The following is a 26,983-nucleotide window of genomic DNA, read 5'->3' on the forward strand; positions in this document are numbered from 1 at the left end:
ACAGTGCCTTGGGAGAACAACAACAGCAGGGCTTAAACTAAGCAATAGGGAAACATCTCCTGAAGACAGGCTGAGGAAGTTGGGGCTGTTCAGCCTGGAGAAGAGAAGATTGCGTGGAGAGCTCACTTTCCAGGATCTGAAGGGGCTCCAGGGAAGATGCAGAGGGACTCTTTGTTAGGAGCTGAAGTGACAGGACAAGGGACAACTGGTACAAATTGAAAGAGGGGAAATTTAGATTAGGTCTTAGGCAGAAGTTTTCCCTATGAGGATGGTGAGACACTGGCACAGGTTGCCCAGGGAGGCTGTGGGTGCCCCAACCCTGGCAGTGTTCAAAGCCAGGTTGGATGAAGCCTTGAGCAACCTGCTCTGGTGGGAGGTGTCCCTGCCCAGGGCAGGGAGTTGGGACTGATGATCTCTAAGATGCATTCCAACCCCTAAAATTCTCTGATTCTATGATCCATCCAGTCATGGCCTTGAGCAGTCTGTAGCTGCAAGTACAGGCACAGGACCACTCATCTGCCTTGAGTTGTATCTGTTCTCAAGTCCTTTGTTGGATAAAAACATAATATGATGACATTGAAGATTTTTTGAAGGTTTGCAGCTGGTAGAAGTTTCTGTATTTAAGTCAATATAAGTGGCATTTATTTAATTTCATGAACTTTATTTGGGTGTGAAAATCTCTCATATATCTTGCACAACTGTACAAATAACACTTATGTCCACTTTAGGCATAAACATGGTTATCATCACACTGGGTGCTATCAAAGATTTTATTTACAAAACAATTACTAAAATGCCTGTTGTCATATTTCCATTTATTTATTTCTTACCCATAGGGTAATAGGTCCACCATAATTGCTTGGTGTGTTTTATAATACAGAAGAAAAAGCTATGTTAATAAAAACTAACAAAAACTCACAAATAGCTACAAATCTGACAGGAAATGTCTAAGAAAAATTCTCCCCAAAATACAATACATTTTTCCACACATACACAGTACAGAATAAGTTCAAAGGCACAGCTTTGAAGTTGCTTTTGCAGACGTATATAGAATTATCACCACGTGAAGGAGTTGAGAGAAGTTTCATACCTGTCAATAGGTAATGAAGCAAATAATCATGTTTGAATTGTAATTTTCTTTATATAATTGCTTCATAGCATCATATTTAACATATGTGGCTCTGAATCCAAAATCTTCCCAGTCCCCAAGTCCCTTCTTACCTTGTCATTACTGACCAGAGAAGTTAGATTTTTTCCAGATTGTGCAAATTTAACACAAATACATATATAATAAGAACAATAGTCAACTTAAGGCAGTGTATAATTCAATGCTACATGTCTCTTCTCTTTTGCAAAGATCAAACTTACTGGATTAACAGAAAGGTGCATCAATATACAAAGTTAAGTGTAAACTGAAACCTACGTTGTTTTAAGGAGCCAGAGAGAGGAATTGGTACGAGCAAGTGATGACTTAGCAGAATGGTTTTTAAGGAATGTATGAAGACCTTAAAAGAAGAACAGATGACAGATAAGTTTTGCTGAGGGTGAATTCCCTGGCTTTAATTCAAATTATAAATAGGTTCTGTTCCAGTACATTTTTTTGTCAGACTGATTAACATTTGTCAATAAGAGAGGGGTCAAAAATGGTTCACTCAAACTGACAGCACACAGGATTGGCCCTCATACCAGAATTTTTTTTTAAAAAGGCACAGATTGGCCCAAAAGGTGGTCTAGAACAGCACAAAAGTCTTTCTTGGCTACAGGAACATTCAGTCACACCAATCTGCAGTCTTGCCCACATCATGAACTACATTTACCTGCCCAGGATCTTTTCCATCTTCACCTCTCTTGGAGAATGTCCATGAAAAGTCCCACATAACAAGAAGTTTTTATAACTCTTTTAAGTATGTGGGCTTAGCTGATCCCAGTCCCTTTCATTTAGCCCAGCCTGTGGTGGCTTCCCCATTGATGTAGGCAAAGCCTGGAAAGTGTTGCATGTGCTCATATTCGGAATTCCTGCGTGTCGTCAAGGGCGTGTACATGTCACTAGAATTTCCATATCTTGTGGAGTGCATGGATGAGCTGGTGTAGCAGGAGTTTGCAGCTGGGACCTCTGGCCAGCGAGGAGTCACTGGTGTGGGATGCAGCCTGGGAGTGCTGCTCATCAGGCAGGGCTCCATTCTTGACGTTGGGCCATTGAAAGGATACTGCAAGAAACAAACCCCAATGAAACAAAGAGAAACCAATTAAAGAACAATCTGCCACATACTTTTGAAATAAAGGCTGGTGGTGACACAATTCTGTGTTTCACAAAGCCAAAATCAGCTCTTCAGCAACAAGGTATCATACTGAAGGTGGAATATCAGGTATACTAGTGTCTGCAGTAAACCAAAGTTTCAGGGCAACTCTTGCAAACAGTCACTGCTTTTAAATGTTGAATTAATTTAGAGCTAGGTACTGGCAGTTTTAGCTGGGAGCAGAAAAATAAATTGAATTAATTGAATCTTTTCTGCAACTTTTACTTGAAAACTTGCTCTTTACTAACTAATTACTTTACGAATTTCCTAACTCTTAGTCACTGGACTGAGTTTTGAGGGAGAAGAACAAAAGAATCTTTGCTGCTGAGATGGTGACTCCTCTTTTAAGTGTTCACAAGCCATCCTGCCAGTTTCTGCAGAAAACCAGCATGAAACAGCAGAAAACCTCAGAGTGAGCAGCCACTTGGAGAACTTATGAAAAGAAGCAGGCAGAAGCAGAATCTCTCTATTCCCCAGCTGTTCGTAGTGATGGTCGGAAACTAGAAATCAAAGAAGTTTGACAAATGCCTTCCAATAAGGAGATGTGCTGAGGACAGGATAGGCAGGAAAACAGAGAGCAGCTTTTGCCCTCTAAAGCCACAGGCTGCCAGCAACAGAAAGGACATTGTGCTTGCTTAACACGTGTTCATCTTATTGCCTGTCCTGCAGGAACATCTGTGTGTTGTGTCTAAGAAATGGCTCTCCCTGTTTGTCCCCCTATTATGTATCTGAATCACAGAGGTGGTTAGGATCCCTGTTCCCCTTGACCAGCCCTGTATCTTCAGAGCTTCTACATTTTACATCTTCATACCTTTTGTGAAAAATAATGTGTCATAATTTAAAATTTCTTTCTCTTGGGTTGTTTTTCTTTGACTAGAGTGCTGTCACCATTCTAAGCATCTTCTGATGCTTAGAAACCTTGCAAGCTGCGTGCCAAAACTTTATGTGGCTGAGCACTGTAAACCTCCTGCCCCGTATTTTGGAAGCTCATGGAGGGAAGAGCTGCCATACATGTTCCTGGGAGGGAGGTGGCAGTGATTCCCGAAGGATCTCATTACATTGCTCCACTGCAGGATGGGCCCAGGGTTAATCAGTTGCATAAGCAACTGTTGCATAAACCGAAGGCAATTTCAAAAATGTCTCCATGAAGAGTTAGTGCTGTCTCTCTCCAGACCACAGCCAGCAAGGCAGTCCTGCCTTGGCGAATGTGTCCAAACAGTTCACAAGCCTCAGGCAGCTCAAAGCCACAAGCTCACCACTCCTAATTAGAGAGGAGAAAACAAAGACTCTTTTTAACCAACATACTGGTTGGACTCTATGATCTTTGAGGTCGCTTCCAACCTGGCTGATTCTATGATTCTCTGTACTGTAGTTAGTTATTTAGCACATTCCTCCATGTCCTGGGAAGACAGGCCAGTTGGCAGACGAGAGGGAAGACATCAGAGCTGTATAATGAGTTATTTAGCAGTCTCTCATTGCCACAGAGACAGGAGGTACCTGTGCAGTCAGCTGCTGGAACAGGCTGTTGAACGGCAGCACCATGCTGAAATGCCAACACTTCACTGCCGGTACTGCAGTTTTTCAGCAGAAAAGTTCAGCAGAGTGTATACACTGAGCACAGAAAGCCTTATATTCCTTTGCAGAAAAAACAAGTTTTCAGACTTGTTGGCTTTCCAAAAGCTTTTGCTGAAGATGAAAGCTTCCAGTGACCAGGAACAGTGAAACTCAAGCTTTGAAGTTTTAACTGAGGTGATTTGAGTTTAGAATCATGGTTTACATCTTTAACTCATTAATTAAGGACAGGGCACTTTGTCAGAAGACAACCAACCTGCAAGTAAGCAGTCTAAGTCTGCTTTTCTGGTCTGCACTGGCAATACACAGAAGTCACTTTAGTGCTAGTGCCTGCCACCTGCTTTTGCATGAACAAAGCTCTTGCCATAATGAATACAGAGGAGACAAGTTGATTTGTGAGTCACTATAACTTCAGAGTAGAATTCCTCTCACCTAATTTTAATTATTAAAAGTCAGGCATCTAAAAAAATGAGTGAGTCATCTATGCTCTGTCTACAGCCACTGTAAGGGTTTACCAGACCTCAAGATAAATATTTAAGACAGAAGATGAGCAGTCCTCAGGGGATGGCTCTTCTCTTCCTCCTGCTGCATGATATAATCTATCAGTTAGCTTGGCTCAAGTTGAAGAAAAGTCCCTTTTGCATAGTTGTCAAATCCATAAGATGCTTTTCCTAGCTGATCTGGAGCATACCACTAACGACTGTGTACAAAATGCTTTGAGATGGTAGGTGTCAGGACCAGGAATGATGACTGGGACAAAAACACATCACACAATATTTTTAACATGTTTTCTACATGTTACCTGTGAAGATGTAAGATGTAGGTCAAGCTAAAAACTCTTTTCTTTGTCTTCAGTAGCATTTTACTAGGTTACCAACTATCCTGGTCTTTGCCTTTATGACCCATTGGTCTATACTTGAAGTTACTGTAGATTCTTGTACTAAAGAACACATGTCCAAAAAGATTAACCTAGTCTTTTGCCATAATGCATCAATGAAGATCTCTTGTCTTCTTTGCAGTGAAATAATTGATCTACTGTGGTTTTAACCATACCAGAAGCCTTTACCACCCCAACTCAGTGCAATTTTCCTTTGAGGCTGTGAAACAGGTTGTGATTTACTTGCTTTCATGCCCCTTACAAATGCCAAGAGAAAGCCCTGGCTTCAGCCAGGATAATTTGCTATTGATAATTTGTAGACTGCAAAAGCATTCATCTATGAGCAGTAGGAAGAAAAAACGTTCATCTGTGAGCAGTAGAAAGAAAAAACATTCATCTATGAGCAGTAGAAAGAAAGTGAGCTCTGGGACTATTGTGGCGGATCTCCTTGCGGTACCCGGCATTGCATGGGGAAGCCACATGAAGCCTCTTTGGTAGTTCGGAAGCACAAATCTTGTGCCACTAGGGGAATGAAGTCTTGGTTGACAGAATGAACTTCAGGCTGCACTGCAAAAGAAAGCTATTCCTCCTCTTATCAGCAGCCAAAAGGCCATGCTAAGGCTTGCTGGGAATGAAGGGTAGTGCCTGTGCAAGAGGGGACAGGATGCAGTGTGCTGTTTTTCCTTTCCATCAAGTACACCCAATGCAGCTGTGTTTATCAATGTGTCATGAATGTAAAAGGAATAATCGCTTGAAAATAACATGGACTCTAAATATCTAGCATTTTACAATAAATTCTGTCATGACTGACTGCAAGATGGAAAGTTTCGTAAGGGTAGGTCAGCTAATCGCAAATGAGTCAGTGACTTCTTTTTCTGACAGTGAAGAGACTATTGAAAGACAATATTTTTTAAGTATTCATTGGCCCCTGCCTGACTGTTAAGTCACCCAATGAAGCATCTATTCAGCCTTGTTGGAGTGTCCAAAGCATAGCCATCTGGGCGGATGCTGGCCCATGCTGCCTGAATCACCTTTCACACTCTGCATCCGGTTCGATGAAGAGTGCTTAAGCATGCTGAACTCAAAACACTGGGGCCTAGTGAGCATTGCCAGATATAAAAGCGACATTTGTTGGAGGGCTCTTGACAGGAAATTACCATTTTCTGGGTTAACTCACACTTGCTGCTACTGCTGCTGTTCGACCTAGACAAGAAGCCTTTTAAGTTTGGGAGACTTTGAGCAGATTATTGTTAAGGCCTTGCCCCCCCCCCAAAAAAAAAAAAAAAGGTAAAATTAATTCAATTTCTTTTAGTATTATTTTAGAAAATACAGTGTTAAATATGTCCTTCCATTAAGTGAAGGCTGAATTTTTGCAGTGTGTGGATGGAGAATAATCTCTTTATCTTTACCCTCAGCCCACTGACCAGTTATGCATGGAGGTGAAACATGCCTCTGTCCAAACAGCAAAATATTTTCCTTATGAATGTGACTCTGACTTTACATTGCCTTAGCTCACATTTCTGCTGAATGCTGTAAATTAATCTTGTACATTAACAGCTACTTTAGGACTCGAAAGTAACTTGTACTAGAAGTTACAGCAATTGTGAAGAGCTGGTTATAAGTTAACTTCATAAAAATCAGCATAAAATCTCATAAAATGACAGAAAACTATTGGTTGATTGCATCTTCATGACCCTTAATTTGACCCTTTTCTCCACACATTGAACCTTATTGAATCTGTTCAATAAGCTGGGTGAAATTTTCAAGTCCATCTGAGTGATTTTGGTACTTTTGGGAGTGGCATTTGAAGCCTCAGGAAATGTTATTTGTAATTATTTAAAAAGAGGTTCAGACATCTGTTTCCTGTTGCATTCAGTCCATAATTACTTCAATTACATGCTAACAATCTCAAATCCCTTATAAAGCCCAAGCAGTTGGGAACAATGACTCTTGTTGCATGGGTGGGATGTGGACAGTACTTTTGTCTTTCTGTCATTACCAGCTGTTTGATGACAGAGTGGTTATTTGGAACGGTATATTATTCTTACTGCACTGCTATAGTAATGAGTTTACAATGTGCATGTGTTGAAGGGTTAAGAACTTTTCCTCCTCTTTGTTTTTTTGGGTTCTTCTTTTGGTGAAGGAGATGGGCCAGAACATGAATGGGCACAGAACAGGCTCTGCACAGAGGATTTCTTTGGCTCACATACTGTAACCAAAACCAGTTGCTGTTGTCTTCCAACGTAAATCTTGCTGCAGAGGCATGTGAAGGAAAGTGAAACATGGTTGAGTAGAATTGTGGCATGCAACATTTTATAGAGAAACCAAGTTGTGTTGCACTCCTGGGAAGTTATGTGAGACCACTGCAGCCCCTCAGAGCAGGTTAGGAGAGTCAGAGTACAAACACTGCTTAAATTTCCTTTACCTGTGGCCCAAATACTGTGCTGTGTGCCCCTGAGAGGTGCAGACCCAATCTACTGCATAACAGCACACTGTACTACTGTAGCATTTTCCAGGCTGATTTGTTCAGTCCAGACCATGGAGGTAAACAATGATCTTCATAAATGCAGATTAAAAGCAGCAAACAAACAAAAATGCTTGTCTCTAAGGTAGGAACTGTGCCTCAAGAAACAGAAAGGGAAATACTGCTATTCTAATTCTATGACTCTGTTAAATACTCACACCTGACACAGACCATTTGGAGGTGGTGGTTCCATTTTGAAGTGAGGAGGCAAAATGAGGCTATGTTTAGTGCAGGTCTAGGAGTGATTCCCACATCTAGGTGGCTGCTCTGGAAGCTTCTTGACTGGGTCCCTCCTGCCTACTCTGAGATCAGATTTGACCAGAAAGGCTGGAGGGGAGCTCCGGCTTCAGCAGGTTCCCTGTCAGCACAACCGAGAGCACAGGATGTATGCACACTCCCCAGACTCTGCCTGCCCAGCAGTGCACATGCAGTCCTTAGGTAACTCCTGTTGATAGGGTATCTATAATCAGCTCAGAAAGCCAATCAAATCCTGGGCTTCATCCAAAGGAGGGTGGCCACCAGGCTGAAGGAGGTGATTCTCCCCCTCTACTCTGCTCTGGTGACCCCACCTGGAACACTGCCCATAGTTCTGGTGCCTCAACATATGAAGGACATGGAACTGTTGGAGCAAGTCCAGAGGAGACCACAAAATTGTTAAGAAGACTGGAGCATCTCCCCTATGAGGACAGGCTGAGGGAGTTGGGGCTGTTCAGCCTGGACAAGAGAAGACTGCGTGGAGACATCAGAGCACCTTCCAGGATCTGAAGGGGCTCCAGGGAAGATGCAGAGGGACTCTTTGTTAGGAGCTGCAGTGACAGGACAAGGGGCAATGGGTACAAATTGAAAGAGGGCCAATTTAGCTTAGATATTGGGAAAAAGATTTTTCCTCTGAGGGTGGTGAGACACTGGCACAGGTTGCCTAGGGAGGCTGTGGGTGCCCCAACCCTGGCAGTGTTCAAAGCCAGGTTGGATGAAGCCTTGAGCAACTTGCTGTAGTGGTGGGAGGTGTCCCTGCCGATGGCAGGGGGTTGGGACTAGATGATCTGTATGGTCCATACCAACCCCTAAAATTCTCTGATTCTATGACTGTCACAATAGAACCTAAACAGATAATAACTCTTAAGTCTGGAAAAGAGAAGGTAGGAAGGAGGTGAGAGGAATGCCACAGATCTATAATGTCTTGAATGGTGAGAGTAGATAAATAGTGAATGAATAGTCCCTATTCCTCATCGCCCCAAAAACCCCTAGGGCACCCAATGCAATTATGAGATAACAGACCTAAAATTAACAAGAGAATAGAAGTATTATGCAACTCATCCCAAAGTCTGTATGTATAAGAAAAGCTCAAGGAGAGGGTAGTGGAGAGAAGTCTGTTACAAACCACATCAGTCCAGCTGCTGCTTCCTCCTCAGGAAGTCGTCCCTAGGTCAGCACTTGCCAAAGACAGTAAAGCCATGCTGGTGAAAGGACTACTTTCTATTTACCCTACTTTATTTCCACACATTCGTTCCTGGTCAGTGTTAGAGATCAGCCCTGGTTAAAAGGACCTACACTATGATTCACTACAGATACACGTTAAGAGTTCTTGCACATATATATCCTATCTGCTGCTTTTCATCGTGTGTGTACAATGATGCACATTCATAGGATGTGCATCTTTATGTGTTACCAGATTTATTGAAATGCATACTGCTGCTGATTTCTCTAATTATTCTTCCTACTGAAAGTGTTATCCTTGAAATTTGCAAAGAAAAGTTGCTGCCCCATGAATTACTTTGTTTAAGGAAAAGGAAGAAAGATAGTCTGGAGAAGAGGAGGCTCAGGGGAGATCTTCTTACCCTCTACAACTCCCTGAAAGGAGGTTGGGAGTTGGTCCTTTCTCCCAGGCAACCAGCAGGAGGACAAGAGGGCACAGACTCAAGCTCTGCCAGGGGAAGTTTAGGCTGGATATTAGGAAGAGACTTTTTTTAAGGAGAGAGTGATCAGGCATTGGAATGGGCTGCCCAGGGAGGTGGTGGATTCACCATCCCTGGCGATTTTCAAGATGAGACTAGATGTGGCACTTAGTGCCATGGTCTAGTAATCACAGTAGGGTTGGACTTGATGTTCTACAAGTCTTTTCCAACCTGATTGATTCTATGATTCTATGAAATATTTATGGGTAGCATGAAAGAGGATTAAGACCTCGCCCAAGGGTGAACCTTGCAGAGAAGAGCTGTAACTAGAAACCAGTCAAACCTACATCGTGGAGGTGGATCAGGCGGTGACATTGTGAATGGGTTACCTTTGAAGGGGGTACCTCTGCTAAACTCAATATAGGTTGGTAAGACCACTCAGAGGCTTTTGGACAGAGCTGTCTATTTTCTACCCTGGCATCTGGTACCTAAACCTGCAGAGAACTGATGAAATATAGTGTCAGTACAAATGTGTTTATATACACACATTAAGCAGTCCCCTTTTATGTGAAGATGGCGTAGCATCAAAGTATGTTATGCACTTCTGCACTATGGCTTAAAAAATTAAGTAGGAACAAATCAATCTGTAAATCATTTTCAATTTGGGTACCAGGGTCCTGGACAGTAAACCAAGTCAAGAAATAAGCAATCAGGCCTGGAATGACAGGGAAGGAACTGTTCCGAGAACTAGTCACAGATGCTGATGAAAGAAAATAAGGTTTGAACAGACTTCAAAAAGTCTTAGTCATCAGTGGGAATTGGTCAGTCTATATTGCGAGACCCCCACGTGCACTTTTTGAGAGCTGTAGACTACCTACAGCTGTGTGACTTCCTCCTCAGCACAGCCTCATTCTAAAGATTCCAATGACAAACCAAAAACCTCAAAATAAAACCTGGAATATGTTACTGTCTTCCAGTGAAAGAGGTTGGACATGGTGTTCTTCAAGACCAAAATAGTGTTTTATATCTGCAGCCTGAACTTCACCTCAAGTACATGTCACCAGTTTTGGCTCAGCACACTGTGCAGGACAAGGTCTCTCCCTGAACCCATGTTTGTAGAGAAGAAATTACCCCACACATATATGCTTTTTCCTTAGGAGTTAATCCCTAGACACTACCCTAAAAATCATGATAGAACAGCCACTGAAGTTGAGCCAGAGTTCTATATTTGGCCTGAATGTAGATTATAACAAAGAGTTCCTTTGAACAGTTGTCAATGCCTCCTCTTCTCAACTGATTACACTACCACAGCTATACACATTGCATCTCCTCCAGTTTCAGTGCACTGGCAGCTGTTGATATATTCATAGTATATTTGGCTTCCGGTATCTTCATTTTGCAACATCATGAGTCCTACTACAATTCTTTGCACCATGTTCTCCTCAGAAAGACCACTAGAAATAGAGTAGCTTCCTAACATTGTATTAGGAACATCTTATGAATCTTTATTTTGGTTAAAAGTAGCTAAGAAAGGGCATATTATCAGGGCAGGCATTTTACAGAAGCTAAACTGGTTTTAAAATACTGCCAGCAAGTTCTATCCCTATATATCAAAGACTATCTATAAAAGACCTTTAATACCTATAATCTTTAATATCAGTATATTAAAGACTTCTGAAATTTTTGAAAGCAAGATCTCAGTTTGTAGCTCCTCTCAATGCAGAACACTCACATTGATGGTTTTGTTAGCTGTGTCCTGCTGTGACATTCCATCTCAGTTTATAAGCAGCATGAGCAAAAACATGCTAAATACAAACTGAAATAATTTTCCTCTCAAGTCTGATCAATACAGCATAGCTGTTCTTCATATGTGTTCAGGACACTTCGAGGAATAGCAAGAGAGATAAAAATGATCTGACAGTTCTGGGCCCCTCTGTTCAGAAGGGATATTGAGGTGCAGGAGCAGGTCCAAAGAAGAGCAACGAGGCTGGTGAAGGGACTCGAGCACAAGTGCTATGAGGAGAGGCTGAGGGAGCTGGGGTTGTTCAGCCTGGAGAAGAGGAGGCTCAGGGGAGACCTTCTCACCCTCTACAACTCCCTGACAGGAGGTTGGAGTCAGGTGGGGGTTGGTCTCTTCTCCCAGGCAACCAGCAGGAGGACAAGAGGGCACAGACTCAAGGTCTGCCAGGGGAGGTTTAGGTTAGATATTAGGAAGAGATTTTTCAGGGAGAGTGATCAGGCATTGGAATGGGCTGCCCAGGGAGGTGGTGGATTCACCATTCCTGGAGGTTTTCAGGATGAAACTAGATGTGGCACTTAGGGCCATGGTCCAGTAACAACAGTAGGGTTGGACTTGATGATCTTGGAGGTCTTCTCCAACCCAGTTGATTCTATGATTCTATGACATCTGCACTTGTATGAACAGCCTATACAGTATAAAAAATACTTGCATGATTTCAATGTATGTTACTGTTTTCATACAGCATATTAACCAAGTCATGAGTAAACCAAAAATGGGTTGATCCTGATTTCCTTTACATGTTTCTTGAGCTAACAGGGCAAGGCCTGCACTGAAAAATGAAGGAATACAAACCTATCCCAGGGCACTGTACTTTAAAGTTCACTCACTGTTCCTATTGAGGATACAGCAGCTGTAAATACCCTCAAACAACTCCAGCGACTTCTTGAAGTCCCATGGACCAGGGGCTACACAAATAGGTGAGAAGTTGCAGCTTGTTCATTCCCTAAGCCAGTGTTGAGCTGGTCCAAATAAGCACATTTGGTTTGTATAGGACATTCTTCCCAGCAGGTCTCAAAAAGCTTTAAGGAGATCAATACCATTATTCTTATCTTACAGCTGGGGAAAATGAAGCATAAAAGAGTCATTCCTCTGAGATCACATGGCAGACTGATGCCATAGATCAGGATGAGATGTAGGGCTCCTGTGCTCTAGTCCAAAGCACTACCAAATTCACCTTTGCATCTGATGAAACTGTTCCAGTCCAGTGAAGACAGTTAAGCATGGTCCCCCTAATATACTTGTATGAATTTCCAGTAGATGAAATGTAAGAAGTCCCACCTGGGTGAAATACCAGAGCCATCACCTCCTCCCTGTAGCCGTTCACTTTTTTTAAATCTTCCAGCAGAGAGCCCAGAGAACAGCTACCTAGACAGGGGAATCACCAGCTGCACGAGGTACTAAAGCCTTCTGCAGCGGCACTATTAAACTATTCCCAGCTCTTGTCTTCACACTTAGTCTGTGCTGTTGCCTACTGGCTCAGTTCTGCGAGGTTAAAGACTTACTGACATAAGTTCTCAGCACTATAGAAATTAAACAGAACGTCCGCAGTGGTGTCCTGAATTTATTCAAACTGTTTGCAGAGCTCACAATTTTGGCAAGTTCCTAAACATAGATATTCTCTAAAGATTCACTGTGGCCTCTGCATCTTTTTTCTGCTCTATGGAAACACTTTTATCTCTTGCTAGAATCTCTTCGTGTTTCTAACACCTAAGAATCATACAACTAGTTAGGTTCATTTTTGTTTCAGCTATTCCTTAAACCAGAAACACTTTCTGTGATCCAGACTGCTGGATTTGAGAGTTAGCGCTTTAAAGCCACAGTCTAAAGCTACTTCTGGTCTCCACCAAAATGAAAATATATCTAGGTGATATTAGACAAGAACAAATTTAGGAGCCATCAATGACCAGACTGATGACAGATGATTGACTCAGACAGCTGATAAATTTACCGATATAAATTTAAATGTCCTAACACTATCATCAAATAATAAATCCAACTTACCTGTGAAGAGCTTCTGTGGTAAGCTGAATAGTGAAGTGGTCCAGAAATAGCAGTATCATGTGGTAAGGATGGATACTGACTCTGTATTGGATGGGGATGCTGGTTGCTATAGCTTCCATAGTTGTAACTCCCTGTGTATCTAAAACACATTAAAAAACACTTTTAGTATGTACAATGGTTGTATTCCCACTAATAATTCCAGAACTTTTATGAAACATACAGTTGAACTTTTTAGAACAGAAGAATGATATTTTAACTGGTTTTAAAGAAGGTATTTCCCAGCTCAGATGGGAAGCAGATGCTGTGTAGTGAACCTGTGTGTCCAGCACAACAACCGAGAGACTCAGCCTGTTTCTGTGACTGATTTGAAACTGCAGACTCAGTTGTGCACTTTCTAAGGAAAAAGTGCCTTTTTCTTTTATTACTATTTTCATGCCATGCTTCTAGAAAAGTGCTATCCAGGCTGAGGAAGTATGGTAAGATTTGACTTAACTGCACTAAGGAGTTCAGCTATCTCTGTGCACTGCAGGCACATGTTCCTCTTGTGGGAAGGAGAGAGATATATTAGTTTGCAGCTGGTACAGCTTTAACACAGCCAGCTCCAGAAGAGAGTGGGATGTGGGGCTGGAGAACCTGTCTACTTTCTTTTTTAATTTCCAGCTTCCTGCCTAGGGACAGCCAGGGGCAAAGGAGGGAGCAGTTTCCATAGCTATAGGAGACTTCAGGGTCAATGTTTGTTGTCATCATCGTTTGGACCAGTCACTAGCAGAAGGTGCAAAAACACTTGCTGCAATTTCCCTATCTCTATGTAACCATGTGAACATTTGCTCTTTGTTGCCTTCCAGAAAAGTTGATCTGCCTAGATGTTTCCTCAAATCACCATAATCAGTTAAACACCAGAGGCAAGAGATTCCTTTAGGAACAATGAATTCTCACGTATATACACACATATATTCTATGTACACTGCCCTACTGAGGGCTGTGCCAGTTCTTGCATCCTGTTAGTTCCTGAACCTCTCTGCTGCTCAATTTCTGCCTCCAGCAAACAGTTGTGTTGCTGGATGGATGTGTCTTATCTCCGTATTAGGAGATAATCTGGGAGTTTGGGTAGACAGAAAGCTGAACAGGAGCCAGCAGTGTGCTCAGGTGGCCAAGAAGGCCAATGGCATCCTGGCCTGGGTCAGGAACAGTGTGGTCAACAGGACCAGGGGAGTGATTCTGCCCCTGGACTCAGCACTGATGAGGCCACACCTTGAATACTGTGATCCTCTGTTCAGGAGGGATATTGAAGTGCAGGAGCAGGTCCAGAGAAAAGCAATGAGGCTGGTGAAGGGACTCGAGTACAAGTGCTATGAGGAGAGCCTGAGGGAGCTGGGGTTGTTCAGCCTGGAGAAGAGGAGGCTCAGGGGAGACCTTCTCACCCTCTACAACTCCCTGACAGGAGGTTGGAGTCAGGTGGGGGTTGGTCTCTTCTCCCAGGCAACCAGCAGGAGGACAAGGGGGCACAGACTCAAGCTGTGCCAGGGGAGGGTTAGGTTGGGTATTAGGAAGAGATTTTTTAGGCAGAGAGTGATCAGACATTGGAATGTGCTGCCCAGGGAGGTGGTGGAGTCACCAGCCCTGGAGGTTCTCAAGATGTGGCACTTGGTGCCATGAGTGGTAGGCTTAGACTTGATGATCTTGGAGGTCTTTTCCAAGCCAGTTGATTCTATGATTCCAAATAGCACTGAGAAGAATCTTTCTCTATCTTCTTTACATCCCCCAGGAAGTGTTTATACACATGGGTAAGACTCTTCATGAGTTTTCTCTGCCTGATACTAAATGATCTCAGCTCTCTCAGCCTCTCTTTGTATGACAGGTTGTCCAGCACCATAGCCATCTAAATTGTCCTTTTCTGAAACTGCTCCGCTATGCCTATGGCTGGCTTGTACTGGGGAGCACAGAACTGGACCCAGATGTGGTCTCAGCAGTGCTGACCAGAGGAGAAGGATCCCCTCTCCTAAAACATGGTATAGTAGGGTTGTTCTTTAGGCACATCTAACCTTTGAGATTAAACATGACACAGGAAAACAGGAATCAGAGAAGAAATCTACTGAAGCTGTCGCTTGAAGAAAATATCCTCCAAGCCTACTGTGGTTTTAAATGGAACTAAATGAGATTATAAAACTAAGACATAATATATTTATACAACAGCAACAACAGCCAAAGAATTATGATACCAACATCTTGGCAATACAGACTTACTACATCAAGAATCAGTTTCAACTGTATTTCAAAAAAAGCAAACCCCAAGCATAAGTTCATCCAAAACCCACCAAAAGTCCTGGGAAGTGACTTACCCATGTTCTTCTCTGTGGGGATAAACAGGTATCCGGTGTGTGACGGATGATGAAGGTACATGTGGAGTTCTCATGCAGGGCAGCTGTTGAGAATTTTCAGCAGGTGACCCAGCAGCTGTTGTCACAGTGTAGGTGAGTGACCATGTGTAGGATTGCATAGCCCCTGCAGTCAGACAAGTGTTAAAGGAGCATGGTTACCATAGGCTGTTATCCGTAGAGGTGTCATGTTCTGAGACAACAGTAGGGAAACAACTGAATAGGCAACGATAATGGAAAGGGCATCAACCAAAGTGAACAAAGAAGTCATATCTGAGGCATAGATAAAAAAATACATAGATCACTTGGAGTGTGCAAAGATCCAGAGGTATAAAACATGGCTGGGAAGTCACACTGTGAACTTCCAGTCCAGGGTTTAAAAAAAAACCCTGGGATAGGACTAGAAATGGAGGAAGAGCAGTGCTAAGATTTCTCAGGGTGATGCACCATACCCTGAGGTCTCTCACGTGGAGAGAGCTGCTGGCCTGTTAAGCTCTGAGGCTGTTCAGGCCTGGACTGGGGCAGGAAGTATGTTCTGAACAAGGAGGATTAGAAAGAAATGGGTGTTAGGCAGATAAATATCTTGAATCCTTTTGCTGTTGTTACCTGTTCTACCTGAGTATGTGCCAACCCTTGTAGTGGCAACACTACAGAGATCTCCAAATGATAACAAGTACATCGACAGAACCAGCCTAGCTGTTTCCTTCCTGCAAATATTGTTCCTTTTTTTTTTGTAGCAGCAGGGGCTGGACGTAATTTATGTTGTCATGTAAAGCGTTTGTGGGAAGAGTAAAGCAAAGAAGAGAGTTTTCCATTTTGCTGGGAAGGTGCTGAGTTTTTTAATCATCCTGATCCCTTCCAGGCAGGAACTCCAGTTTCATGAGCCAGCTGCTGAGAAAACTCTGTCATTTGCACACACCCCTTTCACTCAGGAGGCTGACAGATCCATTGTTCCAGTATAACATCGCTCTTGCTGGAGGTCATGATCATACTGGCTGAGATTACCCTGCAAATGAGGACGAGAACACTGAATTTAACCCAGTGCAAGCACTAGTTTGGGGGTCTCTGGTCACTTGACTTTTTCACTAGCTAAAAGGAATTGCAGGAGGTGACTGGGTTGGGTTTTTTTCAGTATGGATTCTAAGACTTCCTATAGTATGAAAGGGCCTAATTCAGAGGGGAAAGTGATTGTACTACCAGGTCTGCGTCCACTCTATGGCTTTGGGGAATGAAAAGCCTCTCTCAGATGTACATAATTTGCTTCAGGTGTGGGGGATTTTATTCGGCAAAATCAGGCAAATAAGTGTTTTACATGGGAAATACTTAATTCTGGGCCTCAGTGGGTAACAAGGTTAAGTCAAGCTTGCAACACTTCATCAAGGGTGTGATTTAGTGCCCTTATAATAGACATCCTTGGATGTGTTATGGCCAATCATAGAATTTTAGGGGTTGAAATGAGCCTTACAGATGATCTAGTCCCAACCTCCCCTGCCAGGGGCAGGGACACCTCCCACCAGAGCAAGTTGCTCAAGGCTTCATCCAACCTGGCTTTGAACACTGCCAGGGCTGGGGCAGCCACAGCCTCCCTGGGCAACCTGTGCCAGTGTCTCACCACCCTCACAGGGAAAACTTCTTTCCAATACCTAACCTGAATTTCCCCTCTTTCAATTTGTACCCATTGCCCCTTGTCCTGTCACTGCAGCTCCTAAGAATCCCTCTGTATCTTCCCTGGAGCCCCTTCAGATCCTGAAAGGTGCTCTGATGTCTTCACGCAGTCTTCTCTTCTCCAGGCTGAACAGCCCCAACTCCCTCAGCCTGTCCTCATAGGGCAGATGCTCCAGTCCTCTTAGCAACTTTGTGGCCTCCTCTGGACTTGCTCCAACAGTTCCATGTTCTTCTTTATGTTGAGGACACCAGCACTGTGGGCAGTATTCCAGGTGGGTCTCACCAGAGCAGAGTAGAGGGGGAGAATCACCTCTTTTGACCTGCTGCCCACACTCCTTTGGATTCAGTCCACGGTTTGATTGGCTTTCCAGGCTGTAAGCTCACACTGCAGCTTATGGTGAGTTTCTCACCAACTGTCATGCCCAAACCTTTCTCCTCAGTGCTGCTAAGGGTATTTGTGATAGGTTTGGTTTCACGTGGCTGCATTTTCTACCACTGACTCTTGAATTTTCAGTCTTTCATGTTCTCCCATTGCAGAGGAGCACTGAGATCCCCAAGACTGAGAAGCAGCTGGCCCAGCAGTGTTGCTGTGGATGTAAGCAGTCATGGCCCCTTGAATTGAGCACTATTTTTAAGGAAGCCTGCCTTGGCTAAAAAATAGAATTTATATGGAAGGGGCCAAAACTGCTAATGCAGTCACCAAATAACTTCATTTGAAAACAAGAGAAAAGCTATTTTGAAAATATCAACAACTTGTCTGCAGAATATTCTTATGAAACATTTCAGTCTCAAAAGGTCAGCATATTTTCCTAGTGTTATCTTCCAAAAGAAAATTTGAAACTTTGTTGTCCTTCTTTCTTTTCTCTTTGTTTTTTTGTCTTTTGAATTTAGGCCTGTTTTTAAACAAAGTCATTGAAAAAATCCCAAACACTTATTTCTAGGTAACATTATTGTTTGGGGTTTTTTTCCCCAATACTTTTCATGCCATCATAAACCTAAAGTTTTACTTTGACCCTATTTTATCTTTTCCAAGGAAAAAAATTGGCAATTGATCCAATTATCTCATGGCCTTCCTAGCTCTAACAGGAAGCAGTAACCACAGGGACTAAATTGGGGGCTGGTCTCTTCTCCCAAGCAACCAGCAGGAGGACAAGAGGGCACAGACTCAAACTCTGCCAGAGCAGGTTTAGGTTAGATATTAGGAAGAGATTTTCTTACAGAGAGAGTGATCAGGCATTGGAATGGGCTGCCCGGAGGGGTGGTGGATTCATCATTCCTGGAGGTTTTCAAGATGAGACTGGATGTGGCACTTAGTGCCATGTTCTAGTAACCACGGTAGGATTGGACTTGATGATCTTGGAGGTCTTTCCCAACCTGGTTGATTCTATGATCTAACATGGTGATTTGACTCATCCCGGACATTGTGACAGTCTCCTTTCCTTTCTGTGAGAAATAGTAGGGAACTGATCACAGTTTGAGGAAAAATGAGTCAGTCCAGGACAGCAAGTTGTTTCCTGTGATCCCTGTGGGAAATCAAACTCTTTGGATGAGAGATGTCATTCCTGGCAGTCAGGTCTAACTGGCAGCCACCTCAGTTCAACTTCAAATAAATATTTAGAGTGGAACTTGCTTTGTGCTTGTCCAGATATCATAGAAGGAAATACAGAAAGTAGGTCTTGCACTGGAAGAGTTGGGAATATCTTGGTTTAATTCTCCTAATCCAGAATTGTCTCAGGTACAACAGCATAGTCCCTCTGTCATGATTTAACCCCAACTAACAACCAAGAACCACGCAGCTGCTCACACAGTCCCCCACCAACAGGATGGGGGAGAGAATCAGAAGGGTAAAAGCTAGAAAAACTCATGGGTTGAGATACAGACAGTTTAATAGGGAAAGCAAAAGCCACACACACAAGCAAAGCAAAACAAGGAATTAATTCACTGCTTTCCATGGGCAGGAGGTGTCCAGCATCTCCAGGAGAGCAGGGCCCATCACATGGAATGGTTCCTTGGGAAGACAAATGCCATCACTCCAGATGTCCCCCCTTCCTCCTTCTTCCCCCCACTTTATATACTGAGCATGATGTCCTATGGTATGGAATATCCCTTTGATCAATTTGGGTCACCTGTCCCAGCTGTGTCTCCTCCCAAACTCGCATGTACCCTCAAATCCTTGCCAGTGTGGCAGTACGGGAAGCAGCAAAGGCCTTGGCTCTGTGTGAGCTCTGCTCAGCAACAGCAAAAACATCTCTACATTATCAACTCTGTGTTCTGCACAAATCCTTAACACAGCCCCATGCTAGCCACTGGGAAGAAAGTTAACTCCACTTCAGCCCAAACCAGCACACCCTCACACAGCTGCTCTAAGGAAAATCACTTTGGTTTGCAGTTTATGGTTTAGAAACAAAAATACCTTGGGTTTTACTCTGGATTTACAGAATGACAGAAAGCAGTTAAAATATCTTTTTTCAGAGTGTTCTGGGTAATCTAGAGCTGCCTCACTTCTCTTTGCCTTTGTGGAAGGAATGCCATTATTTCCAGTGACCTCGTCACAAATATAGAGAGGAAGGCTTTGTGTAAGTATATATCTGGTCAACCAGGATACTGCCAATGTTGTGGTGGGTGGAAAAGGAGGAATGAGGTAAGTCTGGAAGGTTTTCATTGTTAGCTTTTTAATACCTGTTTTTGTTCCTGTCCTTTATGATTAATTTCCTCAGCTGGTTGCAGAACTGAACTCCAGGAGATGAAGCCTCTTTTAGATATGACTGAACCCAACTGAACTGCTTTTTGAAATAAGCAAAAACAATAGTGATTGAGCAACAATTTGCTCTGCTTTGTGTTCTGAACATGCAGAGTTTGATTAAAATAGAGAAGTTCATTTATTATCACTCCTTCTTCTGTTCTCTTGTGAATAAAACCAAAAAATAGTGATTTTGGGGATACTAACCAACAGTCCATCTGATGTGTAGGGGAGCCTAATATAAATGGAACTGCTATTAGTCCAACAACAGCCCTGTTGTTCCCAGTGCCATCAGTGCAGAAAAAGCCCAAAGGCTGCTGTGTGATGCTGCATTTTATACCTGCTTTATGCTGGAGTAAATGACCCCCAAGGTACAAGTGAGACACTCACAGCACTGTGTATTACGGCTGATAGAAAGCAGTACTGTCAGCCTCAAGCAGTCAGAAATCCAGAGTCAGACCCCCATTCTGTCCCCACACAATGAACAAATTACCTTACCTATGAGCTTCAGAAAAGTACAATCCCTTCCATTTGAAGTTGGAACTGGAACTTTTTACAACACCCTGCAGCTCTGAGAATTAAACTCTGATTGTTGAACAAGAGCTGATGTTCTCAAATGCTCATATCAGTCCAGGAGCTGAAGCTTTAGGGGGAAAACCCCAGAAATTTGTTCTACTCATACACACAAATATGAAAGGTGGTAGTTCTGTGCAAGCATTCTCAGTCTAGACTGAGAAGAACAGTGACCTTCCAGAACTTTAATACTTAGTCTAGACTGAGAAGAACAGTGACCTTACATGAACACTGCTGACCTGAGGACTTACGTCATGCATAAATGTTTTGAAATTGAACAGTAAACTGAGTAGTTTACTGACATATTAGGAACTACTTACGCTTCAGAGTTCATTTTGTGCTGTCTAAAAGCGATTGCATTGGAAAATGAGTAATCAAAGCTTTAAGAGGAGCTCTAAGAGAGAACAGCCATATAGCTATCACTTTTATGACAATATTGTTGCAGTTTGAACAATCATTAATCTGGCCTTTGTGGTTTAGAAAGGATGGAGACTAATTAGCCTTTTAAATGTCTAGTAACCTGACAAAAAGTTCTAAATAAAAAGTTATCTGAGCCATGCCAGATGTTATACCACAGAACGTGATACACAGGATTTACCTTTCTTTTGCTCGGTATCATGTCATTCCACAGTTTAATTTGCTAGTTTTGTACTGACCACTGACTGGAGGCAAAAAGGTTAAAATCCAAGTTTAATAGTTAACTTTTACTGCTAGTACCACAAGCAAGAAAGAATTAATGGTGCCTTAAATTAGGGAACTGAGAGGCAGAGGTAACCAATGGAACTGGTTTTCAAGATCTGCAAAGCTTTTCCAGAGTTTTACATTTACCTCATAAACAACACAGAAGAAAATCAATGAGGGTACTAGGAATACATCTCTCCAGAACAGAGGTTCCTGTTCCAAAATATTCTGTGTGTTAATGCCACAGATCTATATATGAAATAGTCTGAGTATAAGTAACACATCTTCAGCACTCCTATTGTAAACTATAGCAGTTTCCTATGTCTGACACACAGTTGCTACTTTGTGTTGCTTTATGTGAATGAATACTGCATTCCATAGTGCAATAGTTAGCAAACCAAGAAGGTGATCAGTCCATCTGCATGGTGAACATGGGAAACAGAGTTATTACTAATTGCCCAAAGAAATAGCTACATACCCATTTAATCTCAATGAGAGCACTGCTTGCATAGACAAGTTTGGCTTTTGCTAGGCAAAAATGATTTTCACACTCACAAAAGTGAGACTGCCCTAGAGTGTAAGGGTGGAACGCAAGTCAACGAAACAAAATCTTTTAAAACAATCTAGAAATTAAAAGCTGGGAGGAAAAAACAGAAGAACTAAAATAATCAGAAATAACTTTCTTGCCTAAGAAGTTCTGCTATGGGAACAACTACATCAAATCTGCCCATACTGTGGGAGTAAGTTCTGCTAGTCCCCAAACTATCCTGTTTCTGTCTTGAGACTTCACACTAGCAGACTTTAGCCTTACCAGGACATACTTACATTTGTAAGTAAAGATCAGGCTCAAGACCACCTGAGGAACCTCAGTGTGCCTAAGACCCAGTGAGATGCATCTCAGAGTCCTAAGGGAATTGGCTGATGTAGTTGCCAAGCCACTCTCCATGATATTTGAAAAGTCATGGCAGTCAGGTGGAGTCCCAGGTGGAAAAGGTAAATACTGTACCCATCTTTGAAGAGGGTAGAAAGGAGGACCCTGGGAACTACTGACCTGTCAGCCTTCACTTTTTGCCTGGGAAGATCATGGAACAGATCCTCCTAAAAGCTTTGCTAAGGCAGGGAGGCGATCAGCTTCCGCAAGGCTATGTCCTGCCTGACCAATCTAGTGGCATTCTATGATGGAGTGACTACATCAGTGGAAACAGGAAGGGCTACAGATGTCTTACATCTGGACTTCTGTAAAGGCTTTGACATGGTCCCCCACAACATCCTTCTCTCTAAATTGGAGAGAGATGGATTTGATGAGTGAACTCTTAGATGGATAAGAAAGTGGTTGGACACTCATATCCAGAGGGTAGTGGCCAATGTCTCAAAGAGTCCTGATGGATATCAGAAACAAGTGGTGACCCTCTGGGGTCTGTACTGGGACCAGTGTTATTTCATATCTTCGTTAATGACACAGACAGAGGGTTCGAGTGCACCCTCAGCAAGTTTGCAGACAACACCATACAGAGTGGTGCACCCTGAAGGACAGGGTGCCATCCAGAGGGACCTGGACAAGCTCAAGGAGTGGGCCCGTGAGAATCTCATGAGGTATATAATAAGAACAAATGTGAGGTGCTGCACCTGGGTCAGGGCAACCCCTGATATCAGTACAGGCTGGGGGATGAAGGGATGAAGAGCAGCCCTGCCAAGAAGGACTTGGAGATTTCTACTGAATGAAAAACTGCACACGAGCCAGCAATATGCAGCCCAGAAAGCCAACCATATCCTGGGCTGCATCCAAAGCAGTGTGGCCAGGAGGAAGAGGGAGGAGATTCTGCCCTTCTAGTCCACTCTGATGAGACCCCCCTGGAGTTCTGCATTCAGCCCTGGGGTTCCCAGCACAGGAAGGACATTGACCTATTGGACTGAGTCCAGATGAGAGTGACCAAGTTGATTAGAGGGATGGAGCAGCTCTGCTATGAGGAAAGGCTGAAAGAATTGGGATTGTTCAGCCTGGAAAAGAAAAGGCTTTGAGGTGACCTAATTGCAGCTTTCCAGTACCTGAAGGGAGGCTACAAGAAAGACCGAGAGGGACTTTTTACAAGGACATGTAGCGACAGGACAAGGGGGAATGGCTTCAGACTGAAAGAGAGTAGGTTTCATTAGATAGTAGGAAAAAATTCTTCCCTGTGAGGATAGTGAGACACTGGAACAGGTTGCCCAGAGAAGTTGTGGATGCCCCAACACTGGAAGTGTTCAAGGCCAGTCTGAATGGGGCTCTCAGCAACCTGGGCTGGTGAATGGTGCCCCTGCCCAAGGCAGGGGGTTTGGAACTAGATGATCCCAAAAACAGTCTTGATTCTATAAAAAAATTAGAGGGGAGAATAAACCAGACTGTAATAAAATAATGAACTAGATAAAAACAGAAAGCAATTGCATTTGTAATGTTTCTGTGAGTCCATTCGCTTGCATTACTGGTGGAATTCAGGAGGGATAGCTAAGATCTACATAGTTCCCAGGCCTGCCTAGATCTGTGCCTAAGCCACATAAGCTGAAGGTGGAATTTTAGCTAGCTGAGAAATAATCTGTTAGAGGAATATGGAGTAAGCTTTGGGCTAACTGTTACGATAGTCACACAGAGCTGAGGTCTCTGCAGCCTAAACACAAGGCCCTCAAACCTCCATTCCTGTCAATGTCCCTGAAGAACTCACAGTTCCCTTCTTTTCAGCCTTTCACTTCTGGGTGCAGCCCTGCATAATACTAAGTTCTGGTTCCAACATGACAGTGATCCCACTGGGCCACGATGCCTATAGATCAAGGGACCTGCAAAATCAATGTTTCAACCAGAGCCAGAGATACATACCACCTCCACCACTGCCTGATCTAAAGCTGGGCGCTCACCTGCCATGTCTAGTGATCACGGGTCTCTTGTCTAACTGTCCTATTTCCCCTCCTTAATATTGTATTATCTCCAACAGTGAGAAAACCTTAAGTTGTGATGTAGGGGCAAATATTTTCAAATCTCTTTCCACCACAACTATGCATTGTGCTTCCCTGTGGTGCCTTTGAAAACCTGAAAAACATTTTCCAGGAAGATTTATTAGTTCTTTAGCCACTGCCAAATTCTCTAGTGTGGTAAATCATCACTTTATGACATACAAGAATATTTTGCAACTCTTCTAGTACATCACAAAAGTGATAGTTTCCACATTATGACTATACACCCTTTTCACTGACAAGCAGGAAAGTTAGAATTTCACTGTCTGAAATGCCTTCTGAAAGTCACTTCCACTTCTGCCTTTCTTTCCATGAGTTAAGAAAACACTGTCTCTTGGTCAGACAGACAGACTGCCCTGTCCACATCCAAAAGGTGATGAGTTTTACATCAGAGAACAGAGGATGGTTGCCCAAATAAACTAGTTGTATTTGATTTGCTGTCAAACCTACCTACAAGTTGAAGCTCACCCTTATAGAATCACAGAATCATAGAATTTAGGGGTTGGAATGGACCTTACAGATCATCTAGTCCCAATCCCCTCCCCTGGGCAGTGCCCTGTCCACATCCAAAAGGTGATGAGTTTTACATCAGAGAACAGAGGATGGTTGCCCAAATAAACTAGTTGTATTTGATTTGCTGTCAAACCTACCTACAAGTTGAAGCTCACCCTTATAGAATCACAGAATCATAGAATTTAGGGGTTGGAATGGACCTTACAGATCATCTAGTCCCAATCCCCTCCCCTGGGCAGGGACACCTCCCCTCCTACCAGGTTGCTCAAGGCCTCATCCAGCCTGGAGCTGAACACTGCCAGGGTTGGGGCATCCACTACTTCCCTGGGCAACCTGTGCCAGTGTCTCACCACCCTCACAGGAAAAAACCTTTTCCTCCTCTGGACTTGCTCCAACAGTTCCATGTCCTTCTTACATTGAGGACACCAAAACTGTGTGCAGTATTCCAGGTGGGTCTCACAAGAGCAGAGCAGAGAGAAAGCATCACCTCTTTTGACCTGCTGCCCACACTCCTTTGGATGCAGCCCAGGATTCCATTGGCTTTCTGGGCTGAGCTCACACTGCAGCTCATGTGGAGCTTCTCATCCACTGTCACTCCCAAGTCTTTCTCCTCACTGCTGGTTTCAATGACTTCCCCACCCAACCTGTAGCTGTGTCTGGGGTTGCCATGGCCCAGATGTATGACCTTGCACTTCATTTTGTTAAACTTCATGAGGTTTGCACTGGCCACCTCTCAAGCCTGTCAAGCCTTTTTAAAATATGTGGGCCCACCAGAATACAGAAACCTCTACAGTTGCCATAAAAATGTATAAAACTGAAATTAGGCTTCAGAAATGTAATTCCTAGACTCTAACACTGACAGATTAAAGTTATCAGCAATATGTAAAGCATTCCCAAATGAAACTTGCACAGCTATTTAAACATATTTGGGTGTTAGAAAGATACCCAATTCCCACTTTACCCACTAGCAATCTTGAAAACCTCACTGAACCTAAAATATGTGGCACATTTCCTTCAAGATGTACAAAACATCCAAACATCAGAACTTTTTCCTGATAGACTGCACATCACATTTGCATACAGTGAGAAAAGATTGCATATTTGGGAGGCTTCTCATCGCTTGTAAGCCAACACATTCCGTTCTCAGGCTCAGTTTCAGGTGACCAAGTGTAAAAGCCAGCTCCAAACAGATCCATAAGCCTACCTACCTGTAGTAGCTGTTATGCCACCATATTCTGGGGACTGGTTGCTGGTGGGTGATGGAGCAGAGGGCACTTCCACTGAGGTGGCAGATTTAGCTGGGGAGAATGGTGCTGGGGAGGGAGTTGGAGGAGCTGCTTCACTCAGAATGATTTCTTCTCTTATTTCTGCTGCAGGAGAGAGAAATCATCAGACATAGCTAGACCCAAGAAACATTGAGAAATCAGTGCAAGCAGTGAAGTTCTGCAGAGTGTATTTCAAGAAATGCATGGCAGGAATCACAAATCTTTCACTGAAGTAAATCTATAACATTCAGCATTACAACCTTCAGAGTACCTTCATAAGACCTCTGAAAGGAAAGTGCTGTTTTTCCTGTTGCATAGCTGCTAAAGGTATGTGGAAAATATGCAAGGATAAGCGGCTTGTTTGTCAAAACAAATTAAATTCAAGCTTTTTAACGCATAGAAGACATTACCCTAACCACTGAAATATTCATATTTTCATAAAACTACAGTGTGACAAATTGAGCCACAGCTGAAATGGAAAATGAAACTTTCCAAAGGTGACAGAGAGGCTTAACTTGCCAAAATGGGAGATGCAAGGAGGAAAGATCACTGAGGACCACTCATTACAAGGGGCTGCCCAGAGTAGAAAGGCTAAAGGTAATCTCTGCTTGCTCCTGTTCTGGCAAGGCAGTGTAGAGTGAAGCAGGATTCAGAATTTCCTTCTGTACAGGCACTCAGAACATAAGTGTACCAGAAACAATAGCTTTGGGGTTTCTCTCTTCTCACTTCTGCTATCTCTTTCTCTTATTTAGACTGGTACAAATCCACTCATACCAGTGGATTTATTAGCACTGGGTCCACTGAAATGTGATGGTGGCTTAAACAGATTAACTAAGGTTCAAAAATTTCTTACTGAAACACCAAGTGGGTGCTTAGGAATGGTGTTCCAGACATCCAGAGTGACATCACAAAGCAGGCAGGTCTCTTTCAGAATGTATTAACCAGGGACACCTCCCAAAATATTTACTTCACATCATGATAGAGTTGAAAACCACTTTGCTCCTAGATAAGCCTCACTTGGTTAGATAAGGATAGAAAAACATCCTAAAAGAGAAACCAGTGGAATAAAACAGCAAATGTTGAATCTTTTACTCATACTTACCTGTGCTTCCTTCTCCTTTCATTGCCCTCATGAGCTCATTAGCTTTCTCCTGACAATGGAGTGATTCTAGCAGGTACAATACGTAGTCATCAAACATCAAGTGAATAAGGTGAAAAGACC

At 43.1% G+C, this 26,983-nt stretch overlaps 1 protein-coding gene across 1 annotated transcript; it reads right to left on the bottom strand.

The window, feature by feature from the left end:
- Window positions 1-1,783: 1,783 nt before the first annotated feature.
- LOC103801705 (transcription factor RFX4-like) lies at window positions 1,784-26,983 on the bottom strand (the record flags this gene model as incomplete). The annotated part of the gene is made up of 5 exons (XM_009074166.1): window positions 1,784-2,207; window positions 12,968-13,106; window positions 15,307-15,469; window positions 25,705-25,866; window positions 26,864-26,983. Coding segments are annotated over 5 exons (857 nt in total), but the record flags the coding sequence as incomplete, so codon positions are not given.

Source organism: Acanthisitta chloris, unplaced genomic scaffold (assembly GCF_000695815.1).
Source record: "Acanthisitta chloris isolate BGI_N310 unplaced genomic scaffold, ASM69581v1 scaffold4380, whole genome shotgun sequence".
Lineage (NCBI taxonomy): Eukaryota > Metazoa > Chordata > Aves > Passeriformes > Acanthisittidae > Acanthisitta > Acanthisitta chloris.